Below are 14,655 nucleotides of genomic sequence, written 5' to 3' on the forward strand. Positions count from 1 at the left end.
ACTTACAACGTCGCCACGTGGACATCCGTGCTACTTCTTGCTAACTTCTTATGTGCTTCCTGCAATTGGAGTACACAATCATGCGCCAAAGTTAGCAAAATCTAATGAACAAATCCAAGGGAGATGGAGAAGAACTATAGAACTAAAGTGCTGCGAACAATGGAAATATCCCGCGCAGGGTCGATTGGCAAACTACCCTATTACCCAGAGGCGTGGTGCTTCTTCTTACTAACTTCCTATGTGCTTCCTGCAATTGAAGTACATAATCATGCGTCGGAGTTAGCAAAATCTGATGAAGAAATCCAAGAGAGAAGGAGAAGAACTCCACAACTACAATGCTTCGAACAATCGTATAGAACTCCCGGTGTGGTGGTGGTTCATTCTTGGTTGTGAGAATCACATGCCTATAACCTGGAGGAAGACCTAGAGCTTTGTCAATCATATTCTGTAGCAGCTGTGGTTGGATGAAAATATGCTATATACAAGATACATACAAGATATGTTATACACAGAGTTCAAATTGAAGCATAGAACTCAAGCAAAATGAACAATATTTGGCCAGCAAGGGAGGGATATTTTGACTCACCAACATATAGATTGATCTGTATTACCATTTTAAGCATTTGGAAGCAGAATTTTTTTAAAGTTTAGAAGCATCTGCATAGCATTATTTATGCTACATACTCCCTCTGTTCCGAAATAATTGTGGTCGGGGAAAACTAGTGTACCGAGCGTCACGTTGCGATTTTTCTTCGCTTTCCCGTTTTGCCCTCCCGCGCGCTCTCTCCCCGACCGCTCGCAGCTCTCACTCTCTCCCTGACCACTCGCTCTCTCTCTCCCCGACAGCTCGCTCTCTCCGACCCCGACCGCTCGCCCTCTCGTCGGCCAGTCGCCACCCTCTCCCTCTCGTCGGCGTCTTCCTCACCGCAGTCTTGCACCTCACCACCCATAACCCTAGCAACCCGCCTCCCTCTCGTCGGTGAAAGGTGACATTTTTACCAGCTGAGGTGCCCGATTCGTGACGGCGGTGCTCGATTCGGGGGCGGCGGTGCTCGATCCGTGGGCGGCGGTACTCGATCCATGCTGGAGCAGCGGGAGGAGGAGGCCAAGGTGGAGATCGTGGTGCGGGAGGGGGAGCTCGGCGCGACGGCGTCTGGATCTGAAGCGCGGCTGCTCCACCTTCCTCAGGTTGGCGGGGACCTCCGGCTCGCTGCAGAGGGGAAGGGCCCGACCTCCGGCGGCCTCTGCGGGCAGAAGGGGAACTGCGTCGGCGACGTCGTCGGCGTCGGCGTCCCAGGGACAGGGCACGGCGGCACGCACTGCGGGCCCATGCACATGCACACCGTGCCGTTGCCGCCGTCCGCCAGCGCGCCGCTGGCCGACAGGAGCAGCCACAGCCACACGGCCACGACGAGCAGGACCGCCGGCGACGGGTTCGTGCAGTCCCGCGAGGACCGCGCCGTGTGGGATGCCGAGACGACGTTGCCGGAGAAGGAATCTCCGACTACCTCACGCCCGCCGCTGGCCTGCACATCACTGAGTAAATTTCTGTAAATTTCAGAGATGATGCTGGGTGCTTCTGTTTGTTTGTGTTGATATGATGTGTCCTCTTGTCTGTCCCGATGCTGGAATGAAATGGCAATGGAAAGTTCAGTTATCATCCGATGCCTCTGTTTGCTGCTTGATTGCTTTGTGATTTTTCAGTGGTCTAGTTGTAAAATGAAGCACGGTTATGCAGTTGTAAAATGGAGTTCAGTTATCATCTGGATTTTTTGGTTTTGCTTGTGTGCCCTGTTATTTTTGTTTGCTGGCTCTGTGGTTCAGTGTTTCTGCACCTTTTCCCCCGTGTCTGTACAGTGATTTGATGAACGCATATGGGCTTTTGGCTCTGCTCGAAGTGATTCTGAATTTTGTTTGGGTAAGCTAGCTAGCTGAAGGTGAATAAGCGACATATTTTGAATTCTGTTCTCTGTACATTTTGTCGTTATTGCATTCAGTTTTAGGATAATCATCACACCACTGACTCAGTATCTACCTAACCTTTGGTGCTTGCAGTACAATTGATATGCCAATTGTGTTGTGTTATCTTCCATATGCAAATGAAGACACCATACTGTCAGGTTTCTTTCAAGCTCAGGTGGTGTGGTATCTGCTCGTGTGAAGACATCTGTGTGCGGCTGCAGAGAGTGGTATTCTAGCAGGTAATTTAGGACACCTTGCAAGCAGCAACTACCCCCTCCGTAAAGAAAGTGATCTAAACGCTCTTATATTTTTAGTGATCTAAATGCTCTTATATTTCTTATTTTTAGTGAAACTGCTACGAATACAATCCTGCCTGCGAACATAGAATCCTGCCTGCGCATTTTGAAGCAAGACTCCTGTGATTATTTATACTGAACTCTGTTTGTGTTTTATCTTGAAATTCAGGCTTACTGTATCCTGAAATTCAAGCTTACTGTATCCTGATTTAACTGGAGTACAATGTTGTAGCTTCACTTGTCTTCCAGTCAAATACTCATGTACTCCAACTTTAACTGGAGTAGACCCCAACTTAATCATAATCAATTGTTGCCTGTGGTGCTTGTAGGAGTGGCAGCACTACTTTCCTTGTTCTCTTCTCTCTTCTCTCTTCAGTATAGTAGGACAGCAGTAGTGTGGGACAACAGTAGTTTAGTGCAAGTTTCAGTTCATTAACTGAATTTTTCAGTTACTTAACTGAAACTTTTTCAGTTACAGGACTTCTCTTCTCTCTTCTTCGCTCTTCTCTTTCTCTTCTTGCATCTGTAGTTTAGTGTAGGGTTTATTGGAGTACTTCCCTTGTGCCCTCCATACTCCTCTCCTCTCCCACTCCTTTCCTCTCCCACTACTTTGCTTGTTTTCTTCTTTTCTAAATTATCTTCTCATCTCTAAATTCACTCATCTTCTCTCCTACTACTCTCTTCTCTTCTCTTTCATTTAAATGGAGTACTCCACACAAGCAAATGAAACTTTTGAATTACACATACAAGTCTCACAAAATGGAGAAAAAATATATGGAGTAAAAATGATCACAAAATGGAGTTACACATACAAGTCTCACAAAATGGAGAAAAAATATATGGAGTAAAAATGATCACAAAATGGAGTTACACATACAAGTCTCACAAAATGGAGTAAAATAGGTTCCTGGAGTACTGAACAGTTTCAGAATACTCCCTGTTGTACTGAAAGTTTCAGCAACTGTACATTGGATTTAAATTTTTATTCCAGAGTTGAAAGCCAAGAACACAAATTATGCTACTCCAGTACTAACACAAGGAGTACAAGCATTTCACTCAAGCAAAATTGCACTAACAGAGCACTACTCACATTCCTCTCTTGCCTGTTGCTACTACTGCAAGCACTAACAGAGTACAGCAAGCATCACAGCCAACAAGCAAAATTCCAGATGCAAATCTTGCTGGAGTGCTTCACTTTTCATAGCTGCACAGAATAAAAAAACAGTTTCAGTAGCAGCAAACAAACTAAGACTAGCACATAAACTTGCTGATGTACTCCACTTTTCTTTTCTTTTCAGTTAACAAAGAATTAAGCACACTCACTCGCAAAATTATTCCTAACAGAGCACTACTGACATTAACAAAGGGAGGCACAGCCTGAATATATGTCACTACACTTGACGTCTTGATTTGCCAGTGGAATCAGAATCAAATCAGATATGTCAAACACATATGTCAAACAGCATATGGACTTATCATGCTGGTTTTTGGATGATTTAGTTAATCAAATTGACATCAATTGACCTGTTTTTTGGATCAACTGCAGATTCTCTTGATTGGAGTGGAGAGGAGCAGCAGAAGTGGACAGCGCAGCGGCTGACCTCGAGCTCTTGATTGGAGTGGGGGGAGGCGGCCGGCGAAGGATCTGTGACCAGCAGCGAAGGATCCGAAGCTGTGGTGGAGCAGGCAGCCGGAGGGAAGGGCACCGGCGAGGGAGCTGCGGACCGCAGCGGGGAAGGGCGGCCGATGAGGGAGCTGCGGACCACGGCGGGGAAGGGCGGCCGGCCGGCGAGGGAGCTGCGGACCGCGGCGGGGAAGGACGCCGGAGATGTGGACGACGGAGGAGCCCGACGAAAGGGAGCAGCGACGGCGGAGAAGCCTGGCGGAGGGGAGGACGGAGGAAGACGCCTCCCGATCGATTTCAAATCTGGGGTAGTATCGTACTTTCACACTGTTTCACCTGGTCGGAACGATACCCCCAGCGACAATTATTTCGGAACGGAGGGAGTACTATACTAACTAAGCACAAACATATTAGTTTGGAAACAAATATATAGTTTCATGGAAGCCTGGAAATTTTAAATCATGTCGATAACTAATATTACTGCCAACATTGGGAATCAGATTATTGTGATCTGCATAAGAAATGAACCAAAATTCGTAGATGGCATAGTGATCCATTGCACATCGGGTATAACATAGATGCACTCAACAAATTTAATCGAAGCAAGCATTGCATCCAAAGTAATGCAAAATCAAATCAAGTGACGAACCAAGGAAGAGATGGATCGAACCCTAGGTCATGTCTGTACATACCGGGGGGCTGGGATTCGCACGCAGCTTCTTTGCCGAGCCGATGTGGTGCACCAACGAGGTAGGAGGGATGGTGAAGGGGCAGGGCCAGCCGGGGGGAGATCAGGAATTCGCACGGTGCTTCTTTGCCGAGCAGGTCATGCGGTATGTATTGAGATCAGGGATCGATGGAGAAGGGATAAGAGGCTGCACTGGCGAGGTGGAGTAGTTGTAGTCATCACGAGCTTTTGGTGCAGACGAGGGTGGTGGTGGATGCATCCGTCGCCATGAGCGAGCTCGGCGAGCTCGTGGAATTCGAGATGGGGTGGGGTGGGTGGATTTGGCAGGCGAGATTTACTCGCCCTTGATATGGCAAGGTCGTTGGTACGATTCAATCAGGCGAAATTTACTCGGGCTGCTAAAATTGTGGGGTAACTTTTTTTTTGAAGGGTAATTGACGGCAGGGGAGATTCGCGTCAAATATGAAGTGAGATTAGAATATAATCAACGACGCCGGACGCGTCTGACGAAAGCTTTCTATCACTTTCTATCAGAAGTCTGATAGAAAGTGTTTCCCGTGAAGGATGGCCCTGGGGGTGTTCGGCGGAGAGGGTGATTCTTAGAGCAACTCTAGCAGACCCTGCAAAACGCCCCGGCCCGCAAAATAACTGCCAAATTGCGGGTTGGGGCAAAAAAATCTGCACGACCAGACCCCGCATCCGGCATCTGTCCGCGAAAAATTTTGCAGGGCGCGGCAAATCTTCTCCCCCAACCTCTATCTTCACGGGCTGGGAGGCCGACCCGAGCTCAACCCCCATCCGGCGCGAGATTTGGCGGCGGCGGGGGGGGGGGGGGGGGGGGGGGGAGGGGGGGGGGACATTTCCGCGCGCCCTTTCCCGCTCCCCGCACCCTCCGCCACCATTGCCCCCCTCCGAAAGCTCCGGCTGCTCCTCCCCGGCCGTCCCTCGCCGCCATGGACGACCCCATGCTGTCCCCCGTCACCGTCGAGGTCGCGCACGCCCCTTCCCCTCGGGCGGATCTCATCGCCGGCCATGTTGGCCCTGCCGGCGTCGCCCAAGCACACGCCGCGCCTGCCCGCAAGCGGCAGGGCAACGTGCTTGTGCAGGGCGGGAATCCGGCTGCCCCCGCCGCGATGGCCCGCGCTCCGGGCGCCAATGCCGATGTGCAATCCCGGCCGGCGGCGGCGGAGGCCGGCAAGGCCGCGGCCGCAAAGCGGAGGAAGGTTCCGACTTCAAGGAAGCCATCTTCTTCAACCTCTCACTCCACCCCCCCCCTCGCAAGGAGGTGCTCTGGCGATGTCGTTCAACGGTGCCGCTCCCCCCGCGAGCGAGGTGTTCGACGAAATGGCCGGAAGGTATATCTCTTCGGACTTTGGTGATTCTCTTTCATTTTCGCCATTGTTTTCGATAGCTCGTGACTTGTTATCGTTCGCTATAGCGGTGGTTCGAACAATGCAACAACCGAGTTCGTGAACTTGTTGGACACGAACGCGGTTGACATTGATCAAGCCCCTTTCGAACCTTTCGACTACAATGAAACGGAGGGCAGCGTGGACGATCATGGTTGTGCGGACGAGTTGGCGGAGATCGAAGCGGAAGCGTTTGAGAATTCACAAGCAAAAGCTGGGAAAAGCCAAAGATCGAAGAACTACACTATCTTGGAAGATCAAGCTTTGATCAAAGCATGGAGTGCGGTGTCTCTTGATGCATGCACAGGTACTAATCAAATCGCCAAGAGATATTGGTGAAAGATATCAAGCGTTCCTACCGCAGCCCTTGGCTTGGCGTACAAGATGACACAAGAGGAGTTTGAGATGAATACAAGAGAGGGAAGGAGGTTGAGATTACAACACATATATTCTAACAGCCTCCCTTAATCTCAACTAACCTAAGTTAAGATTATTCTTGAATTCTTCAAATGGTCTTGCTGGTAAAGCTTTTGTAAAACCATCGGCCACTTGATCCTTGGAAGGAATAAACCGAATCTCAAGTTTCTTTGCTGCAACTCTTTCTCGCACAAAGTGAAAATCAATTTCTATGTGCTTTGTCCTGGCATGGAATACTGGATTTGCAGACAGATATGTTGCTCCCAAATTATCACACCATAAACATGAGATACGATTCTTCTTGATCCCCAATTCTTCAAGAAGTGATTCAACCCAAATGACTTCAGCAGTTGCATTTGCCAAAGACTTGTATTCAACTTCTGTACTTGACCGTGATACAGTAGCTTGCTTTCTAGCACTCCAGGAGATAAGATTAGATCCAAAGAACACTGCAAAACCTCCAGTTGATCTCCTGTCATCACTACATACTGCCCAGTCAGCATCAGAGAATGCACTCACGAGAGAGAAATTAGACCGTTTGAAATGAAGTCCTATTCCCATAGTATGTTTCACATATCTTACAATCCTCTTGACAGCTGACCAATGTGCAGAAGTAGGTGCATGAAGATATTGACAAACCTTTTTGACAACAAATGAGATATCTGGACGTGTAAGAGTTAGATATTGTAGTGCTCCCACAGTACTCCTATACCTTGTACTCTCCTCCTCTTGAAGTGGCTCACTCTCATATGCTGAGAGATTTTCTGAGGAGGATAAAGGTGTAGGCATTGGCTTACAATTTTTCATCCCCATGCGAGACAGAAGCTCAATGATATATTTTTCCTGATTTAACACAATACCATCTTGAGTTTTCTTGACTTCAATACCTAGGAAGAAATGCAAATCTCCTAGGTCCTTCAAGGCAAATTCTGAACTCAGATCATGCAAAAGAGCATTAGTAGCATTTTGTGAAGAACTTGCAACTATGATATCATCAACATATATAAGCACAAAAATGACTACTCCTGCCTTGTTATAAATAAACAAGGATGTGTCAGCCTTGGAGCAATGAAGCCAAGATATTTCAACTGTGAGCTCAATCTGGAATACCATGCTCTGGGTGCTTGCTTTAAACCATATAGTGCTTTATCAAGCTTGCAGACATAATGTGGCAATTTCTTACTCTCATAACCAGGTGGCTGCCTCATAAATACTTCCTCTTCCAGAACACCATGCAGAAACGCGTTCTGTACATCTAGCTGCCTTAGACTCCATCCTCTGGATACAACAATAGCTAACACAAGTCTGATAGTTGCAGCTTTCACAACGGGACTAAAGGTGTCCTCATAGTCAATGCCATAACGTTGCTTAAAGCCCTTTGCAACTAGACGTGCCTTATATCTGTCAATGGAGCCATCTGCTTTCTTTTTAATTCTATACACCCATTTGCAATCAATGATATTTTTACCTCTCTGATTTGGTACAAGATGCCAAGTTTTATTCCTCATGAGTGCAGAATACTCCTCATCCATTGCCTTCCTCCATTTAGGATCATCAAGTGCACTGTTCAACGATGTTGGTTCTCCTGAAATACACAACATTCCATATGGTATAGTTCCATCTTTTCGAATTTTAGGATTTCGTATACCTTTTTGTAGCCGGGTCATAACACGTGAAGAAACCTCTGCCTGTACCGCTGGTATACTCGCCACAGAAGATCCAGGAGAATCTGCTGATGCAGTGGGTTGATTTGTCATCATGCGCGCAGGAGATCCTGTGCCTGCTGGTGTGGCTGCCCCTCCCACAGGCACATGGGCGTCGCCCGTCCACCCGGCGCAGAGGATCCGCCACCCGACCGCGACTGGACGCACGCGCGGTGCGAAGGGAATCTGGCCCCGCTGCTGGGCCCGCCTGGCGCTAGTGCGCGGTGCGAGGGGGATTCGGCCCCGCCGCTGGCCCCGCCTGAAGCTGACGCGGCCGCGCGGGAGTGGCCCTCCCTGGATCTGGGACTGGAGCCGTCAGAGGCGTGATCCGAGGCGGATGCGCTTGCACGATCCGAGGACTGCGCGCGTGCAGGGGTGACAGGCGCTGCCGGATCTCCCTCGTCATCTGTGCCAGGTGCGTCTTCTTCCTCAGCATGCAATATTGGGTCAAAATCAGCCATATTTTCAAAATCTTAGTCATTTTGAGCACCGTTTTCTCCAGGGACCTGCACGGGCATAAGAGAGAGACCAGTACCAGCAGGAATATCATCACATTGGTTAGTACAATTGTCGCCCCCATGATCAAAAGACCGAAGATGTGAAGGAAGAAGAAGAATTTCCTTGCGAAGAAGTGCACCGGCATTAGGATGAAGGGAGGCAAAGGGAAACACAGACTCATCAAATACAACATCTCTTGATATATAGACCCGGCCAGTAGGAACATCAAGGCACTTGACCCCTTTATGCATGGGGCTATAGCCTAAAAAAAGACACACCATTTTGAGCGGAAAGCGAGTTTGCGTGTGTTGTAGGGCCTAAGATTGGGCCAACAGGCACAACCAAAGATACGAAGAGATGTGTAGTTAGGTGTGACACCAAGAAGTCATGTAATAGGTGTTTCAAATTTGATAACTTTACTTGGAAGCAAGTTGATAAGATATGTGGCAGTTAAGAATGCTTCATCCCAGAATTTAAGTGGCATGGAAGCATTTGCTAGCAATGCAAGCCCCATATCAACTATGTGACGGTGCTTTCTTTCAGCAGATCCGTTTTGTTGGTGAGCATGAGGACAAGAGACATGGTGTGATATGCCAAGCTTTTGAAAGAAAGAATTTAATTTTTCATACTCACCACCCCAGTCACTCTGCATAGCAATGATTTTAGAGTTCAGTTTGCGTTCAACAAGATTTTGGAAATTCAAGAAAACTTGGAATACATCAGATCGTTTCTTCAATAGGTAAATCCAAGTAAATTTACTATAGTCATCAATAAAACTTACATAATAGGAAAATCTACCAACTGAAGTAGGAGCTGGCCCCCATACATCTGAAAAGATAAGTTGTAAAGGGGCAGTAGACACACTAGTAGAAATTGGGTAAGGTAACTGATGACTTTTTGCTTGTTGACACGGATCACAAACTGACTCAACACTAGGCTCATAAGAGAGTTTAATTTTGCTAAGGACATATCCAACTATGACTGAAGATGGATGACCCAAGAGACTATGCCACCTTGATGTAGATAGCTTGGTGACAATGTTTGCTTGTTTATTGGACCATGAAGATGATGATGATGATATGAGTGGGTAGAGGCCTCCCACGCACCGTCCTCTAAGAATGACTCTCCTTGTTCTCAAATCCTTAACCAAGAAAAAATAAGGATAGAATTCAATGAGAACATTGTTATCAAGAGTGAATCGATGAACGGAAACAAGATTTTTAGATGTTTGAGGAACATGCAAGACATTGGTCAAGTGAAAAAATTTCACGGGGTTTTTAACAATTGAACTGCCAATGTGTGTGATATCCATACCAGAACCGCTTGTCGTGCGAATTTGGTCACCTCCATTGTACTTCTCCCGCATCGTCAACTTGTCAAGTTCACCTGTGATGTGGTTTGTTGCTGCACTGTCGGCGTACCAGTTGGTGTCCACGCTATAGGAGACTGCATGCGCCTCTTTTTCTTCCTGGTCGTTTTCTTCATAACGCCACCAGCAAACTCGTGCACCTCCTGGATGGTGTTTGTAGCATATCTGGCACTCTGGATAGTCATGCTGTTGATCACGAACCTGCTGTTGCTGTTGCTGTCGAGGGCGGCCTCTGAATCCGCCGCCTCCATTGGAGGAAGAGGACTGGCGGTCACCGCGGTCACCACGATCACCACGGCCACGCGATCTTCCTTCGCGCCCGCAAGATCTGCCTCGGCACTGGCCACGGCCTCTGTAGACTGCATTAGCGGATGAGTGGAACCCGCCTGAAGATGAATCGCCTAGCATCTCCATCCTTTGATCAAAGGCAGAGATCTTAGCAAAGAGATCGTCGGCTGTGATGGTGTTTTTGACAGCGCCGATCGCCGCCACCACGGAGTCGTAGTCGCGGTCCAGTCCGGCCAGGATATAGTCCACCATCTCCGGATCAGATACGGGACGACCGGAAGCAGCAAGTTCATCCCCAAGACTTTTCATCTTCGCCATATACGCCGAGCTTGACATGGAGCCCTTCTTGGTATTGGTGATGGCGACTCTCAGATTAGTAATCCGAGACTGAGATTGTGAGACGAAGAGATTTGTCACCGTCGTCCAGAGCTCGAAGGTGGAATCTTTCCCAACAACTTGTGCAAGAATTTCTGGAGACATGGAATTGAGAAGATATGATAGAACCTGCTGGTCTTTGGTGATCCAGGGTCCGTATAGGGGGTTCGGCTCTAGGGCCGTGGTCTTGTCCGCCTTCGTGACCTCCACCATCTTGGGCGGAGCGGCGTCGGTGTTGTCCAGGAGCCCCGTCACCTGCGTGCCTCGCAGGGCTGGGAGGACCTACGTCTTCCAGAGGATAAAATTGCCTCTTGCGAGCTTCTCAGACGGCGGCGATCCGAGGTTGAGGGAGACGCCGGCGGAGGAAGCCATGGAGACGATGATATGTGGTTTATAGGGTTTTGGTTTTGTGGCTAGATGTATGAGAAGAGGTGGCTCTGATTACCATGAAAGATATCAAGCGTTCCTACTCCATCGAGGGAGCCGCGTGGTGTTTATATTGATATGTGGCCGCAGCCCTTGGCTTGGCGTACAAGATGATACAAGAGGAGTTTGAGATGAATACAAGAGAGGGAAGGAGGTTGAGATTACAACACGTATATTCTAACAATTGGCAAAGGATCGAAGATCAATACTTCCGCATTATGAAAAACTACCCCAACAAGACTCCACGCACATTTCGGTCACTTCAAGGTCGTTGGGAGAACATCAAGCCTATGTGCAGCCGTTGGGCAGCTTGCTTGGAGCAAGTACGCAATGCACCTCCAAGTGGCACCGTGGAGTCCGACTATGTGAGTTTTCTTTGCCTTTGTTCAAGTTGTGCATCATCATAATGTATCATGAAAAATGATTGCATCACCTTGTTCGCATTGTGTAGGACAAGATTGCTCAACATAGATACAAGGACATGGAAGCTTCGGAAGGCAGATTCTTCAAATTAGAGCATTGTTGGGAGTTGCTCCAAAAGTGTGACAAGTGGAAGTTGATCGACAAAGAGTCCCCACCAAAGAGAGGCTCACTTACAAACATGGATGAAGATGAGGATGATGATGGCCCAAGAAATTTGAACAAGCCCGATGGCGACAAGAAGACTAGAGAGAAGATAAAGAGAGAGCAAGAAGCATCGAGCTTGAGGGAGAAGATTGATGCCATGGTGCAATCAAACGAGTTAATGTTGTTGAAATCGTTGGAGATCAAGAAAGAGTTGGCCGAAAAGAAGGCAAAAGAGAAGCAAGAAAAATGGCAAATGCTCAAGGAAGAGGGGCTGCGCAGAGCTGCCATTGAGGAGAGAACAGTACGCGCCTCTGAAAACAAATCGCTGTCATTGTTGCTCGCCGAAGAGAACAAGATCATGTCAATAACCGCAATGACATGGACGACGTCACCAAAACATGGCATGATATGGCAAGGAGAGAGATCTTGAAGAGGAGAATGGTCGCCTCGGCCGGTCCGTCTGCCAGTTCCGGTGATGTTTTCTCTGCTCCATATGGTGGCAATGTGGATGATTTCGGTGCGGGAGTTGGAACAAGCGACGGAGGTGGCTACGGTGGCTATGGTGGCGCCGATGAACTTCAAGATGGACTCCATGGCGCGGAGTGAAGATCGACCCCCAAGATGATGCCGGACATGGGCGCATACCTTTGCATGCCCTCTTTTGTGTAATGAACTTCACTTTTATTTGCGCGCAAACTGTTTATGTCATTTGAATTTGAACTTGTTTGTGAAACCCTATGACAAATTTCAGATTTGCAGTTTTTCTGTTTGCGGGTCGTTGCGCTGTTGCCCGAGCAAAACCCACATAGCCGACCCGTAAAAAAGCATATTCCACGAATATACTTTTTTACGGGTCCGTTTGGGGGGTTTGCATCTGTGCTAGCCCTCGCCGGCCCGCAAAAGCGGTTTTGCACGAACTGCAAACGCGTTTTGCGGGTCGGCGTTTTGCGGGGTCTGCTAGAGTTGCTCTTAAGAAAGCGATCACCGGTGATCAATTGGATTGATCTGTGGCAAAATTACTGCGATTTGAAAATGCGCGTGCGTGCGGAAGTGGTTGCGTCGTAGATCGTGGGGAAAGTGGAGGCACGACGCCTCGGTTTCTGCCCCGGAAATCCGTCACGTGCCGCACTTCCTCTGCGCGGCGAGATTTGAGGGCGCCGTGGGACCGGAGATCAACAACCACTAATCCTCAGGGCTGATTTATCCACGGTATAAAACACGGTAGGGTTGGGGTAGAAAAATTACCAGATCCCCTTTTCACCCCTTCATCCACTTTGACGAGCTCGCACCCGCACCACACCAAGCCCACCACCACGCCTTGCTAGAGCGCGCAGAGAGGATGGCGAAGGACGCGACGGCCAAGCTTGAGCGGGCCAAGAAGGCACAGAAGGGCTCGTCGTCGAGCCCCACTCCCCCGCCCGGCTGGATCCAGGGGATTGGCTTCCGTCTCAGGTCACCGCGGAAGACATTGAGGGGCTCGTCATCGACGGGTTGGTCCTAGAGGAAGGCTGGAGACTACCGGAGGCAGACGAGCCGGAGCCCGCGCCGCGGCTGGATAAGCGTGTCCTCCTCATGATGCACATCGAGCGAGCTTTTCCATGCCACCTCATCCCTTCCTCCGCAGTTTCTTGAACTTCTTCGGGGTGCAACTGCATCACCCGCTAAAAACCACCAATTTTTAGGTTTTCTTAACAAATTAGGTTTAGCAACAAATATGTTGTCTAGATGTGCGACTAGGTGAGCAACCTATATGATGCAAACAACGACAACAACAACACGTGCAAGCAAATGATACAACACAACAATAGCTTGCACAAAGTAAAGGGAAGAGATAACCACAAGTGGAGCCGATGGAGACGAGGATGTGTTACCTAAGTTCCTTCCCTTTGGGGGAAGTACGTCTCCGTTGGAGCGGTGTGGAGGCACAATGCTCCCGAAGAAGCCACTAGGGCCACCGTATTCTCCTCACGCCCTCACACAATGCGAGATGCCGTGATTCCACTAGTGATGCCCTTGAAGGCGGGGACCGAACCTTTACAAACAAGGTTGGGGCAATCTCCACAACTTGATTGGAGGCACCCAACGATACCACGGAGCTTCATGGAATGTGGCTCCGAGGTGACCTCAACCGTCTAGGGTGCTCAAACACCCAAGAGTAACAAGATCCGCAAGGGATTAGCGAGGGGAATCAAATTTCTCTTGGTGGAAGTGTAGATCTGGGCCTTCTCAACCATTCCCTAGAAAATCAACAAGTTTGTTTGGCTAGGGAGAGAGATCGGGCGAAAAAGAGCTTTGGAGCAACAATGGAGCTTGGGGGAAAAGAGGTAGGTCTTCTTGGGAAAGAAGACCTCCTTTTATAGTGGGGAATCAAATCCAACCGTTATCCCACAACTCAGCCCGCAGAGAGCGGTACTACCGCCCATGGGAGCGGTACTACCGCACTAGGCAGCGGTAGTACCGCTGGGGCTGCGCACAGAGAGTAGAGAGAAGGGGCAGGAGAGAGAGATCCCTCGAGCGGCACTAGTAGCAGTGGTAGGACGGTACTACTGCTTGAAAGCGGTAGTACTGCGCCTACTGCCGCTCCTACTGCCGCCCAACCCAACACGAGAAGCGACGGTCTCAAATCGAGGTGGTACCAGCGTGGAACTGGAGCCGTACTGCCGCTGATGGCCACGAGCGGTACTACCGCTTGAGGCTATCAGCGGTACTGCCGCTCCGGCCTGGCGGTACTACCGCTGGCTCCTCCCATGTGCCACTTCCGCGATAATGGTATACTCCAAGGAAGAGGGTAAGAGCTGGGGGTGCGAGAAAGATGTGTACGTGTTGATTGCACCCTAGCCTTTCCGATACGGACCCCCTCTTGATAGTACGGTGTCTCCTACGACTCAAGTCCACCAAAACCGAACCGAAAGTGACTACACCGTCTTCACCTTGAACTTCGAGGGGAAAGAATTGTCGCGTGCCAATGAATGAATATTTGAAATTCTCAATGCACACGATTAGTCCGCAAATGCATTGTCATCAATCACCAAA

General features: G+C 49.1%; 1 protein-coding gene and 1 long non-coding RNA gene across 8 annotated transcripts; one reads left to right on the forward strand and one right to left on the reverse strand.

The window, feature by feature from the left end:
• Positions 1-769: 769 nt before the first annotated feature.
• Positions 770-4,325, forward strand: LOC141021312 (uncharacterized). 7 transcript variants are annotated; one of them, XR_012182084.1, is made up of 4 exons: positions 770-1,534; positions 2,053-2,201; positions 3,557-3,692; positions 3,802-4,325. XR_012182084.1 is itself a non-coding variant. In XM_073496672.1 (3 exons), exons 1-2 carry the CDS (start codon positions 1,081-1,083, stop codon positions 2,196-2,198), a joined length of 600 nt encoding a protein of 199 aa, XP_073352773.1. In that variant the 5' UTR covers positions 770-1,080; the 3' UTR covers positions 2,199-2,201; positions 3,805-4,325. The 7 variants fall into 7 exon arrangements, 3 of the variants coding, with proteins under 3 accessions (XP_073352773.1, XP_073352772.1, XP_073352771.1); XR_012182087.1 differs by having other exon boundaries at positions 3,603-3,692; XR_012182086.1 differs by lacking the exon at positions 3,802-4,325 and adding an exon at positions 2,310-2,380 and having other exon boundaries at positions 3,557-3,798.
• On the reverse strand, positions 3,084-5,084 carry LOC109758412 (uncharacterized). Its single transcript, XR_005754468.2, has 2 exons — positions 4,575-5,084; positions 3,084-3,462 (listed from the first exon to the last, which is right to left on the reverse strand). It is a non-coding gene; the product is annotated as an uncharacterized lncRNA (long non-coding RNA).
• Positions 5,085-14,655: the final 9,571 nt, after the last annotated feature.

The sequence above is a fragment of the Aegilops tauschii genome, chromosome 4 (assembly GCF_002575655.3).
Source record: "Aegilops tauschii subsp. strangulata cultivar AL8/78 chromosome 4, Aet v6.0, whole genome shotgun sequence".
Taxonomy (NCBI): Eukaryota; Viridiplantae; Streptophyta; class Magnoliopsida; order Poales; family Poaceae; genus Aegilops; species Aegilops tauschii.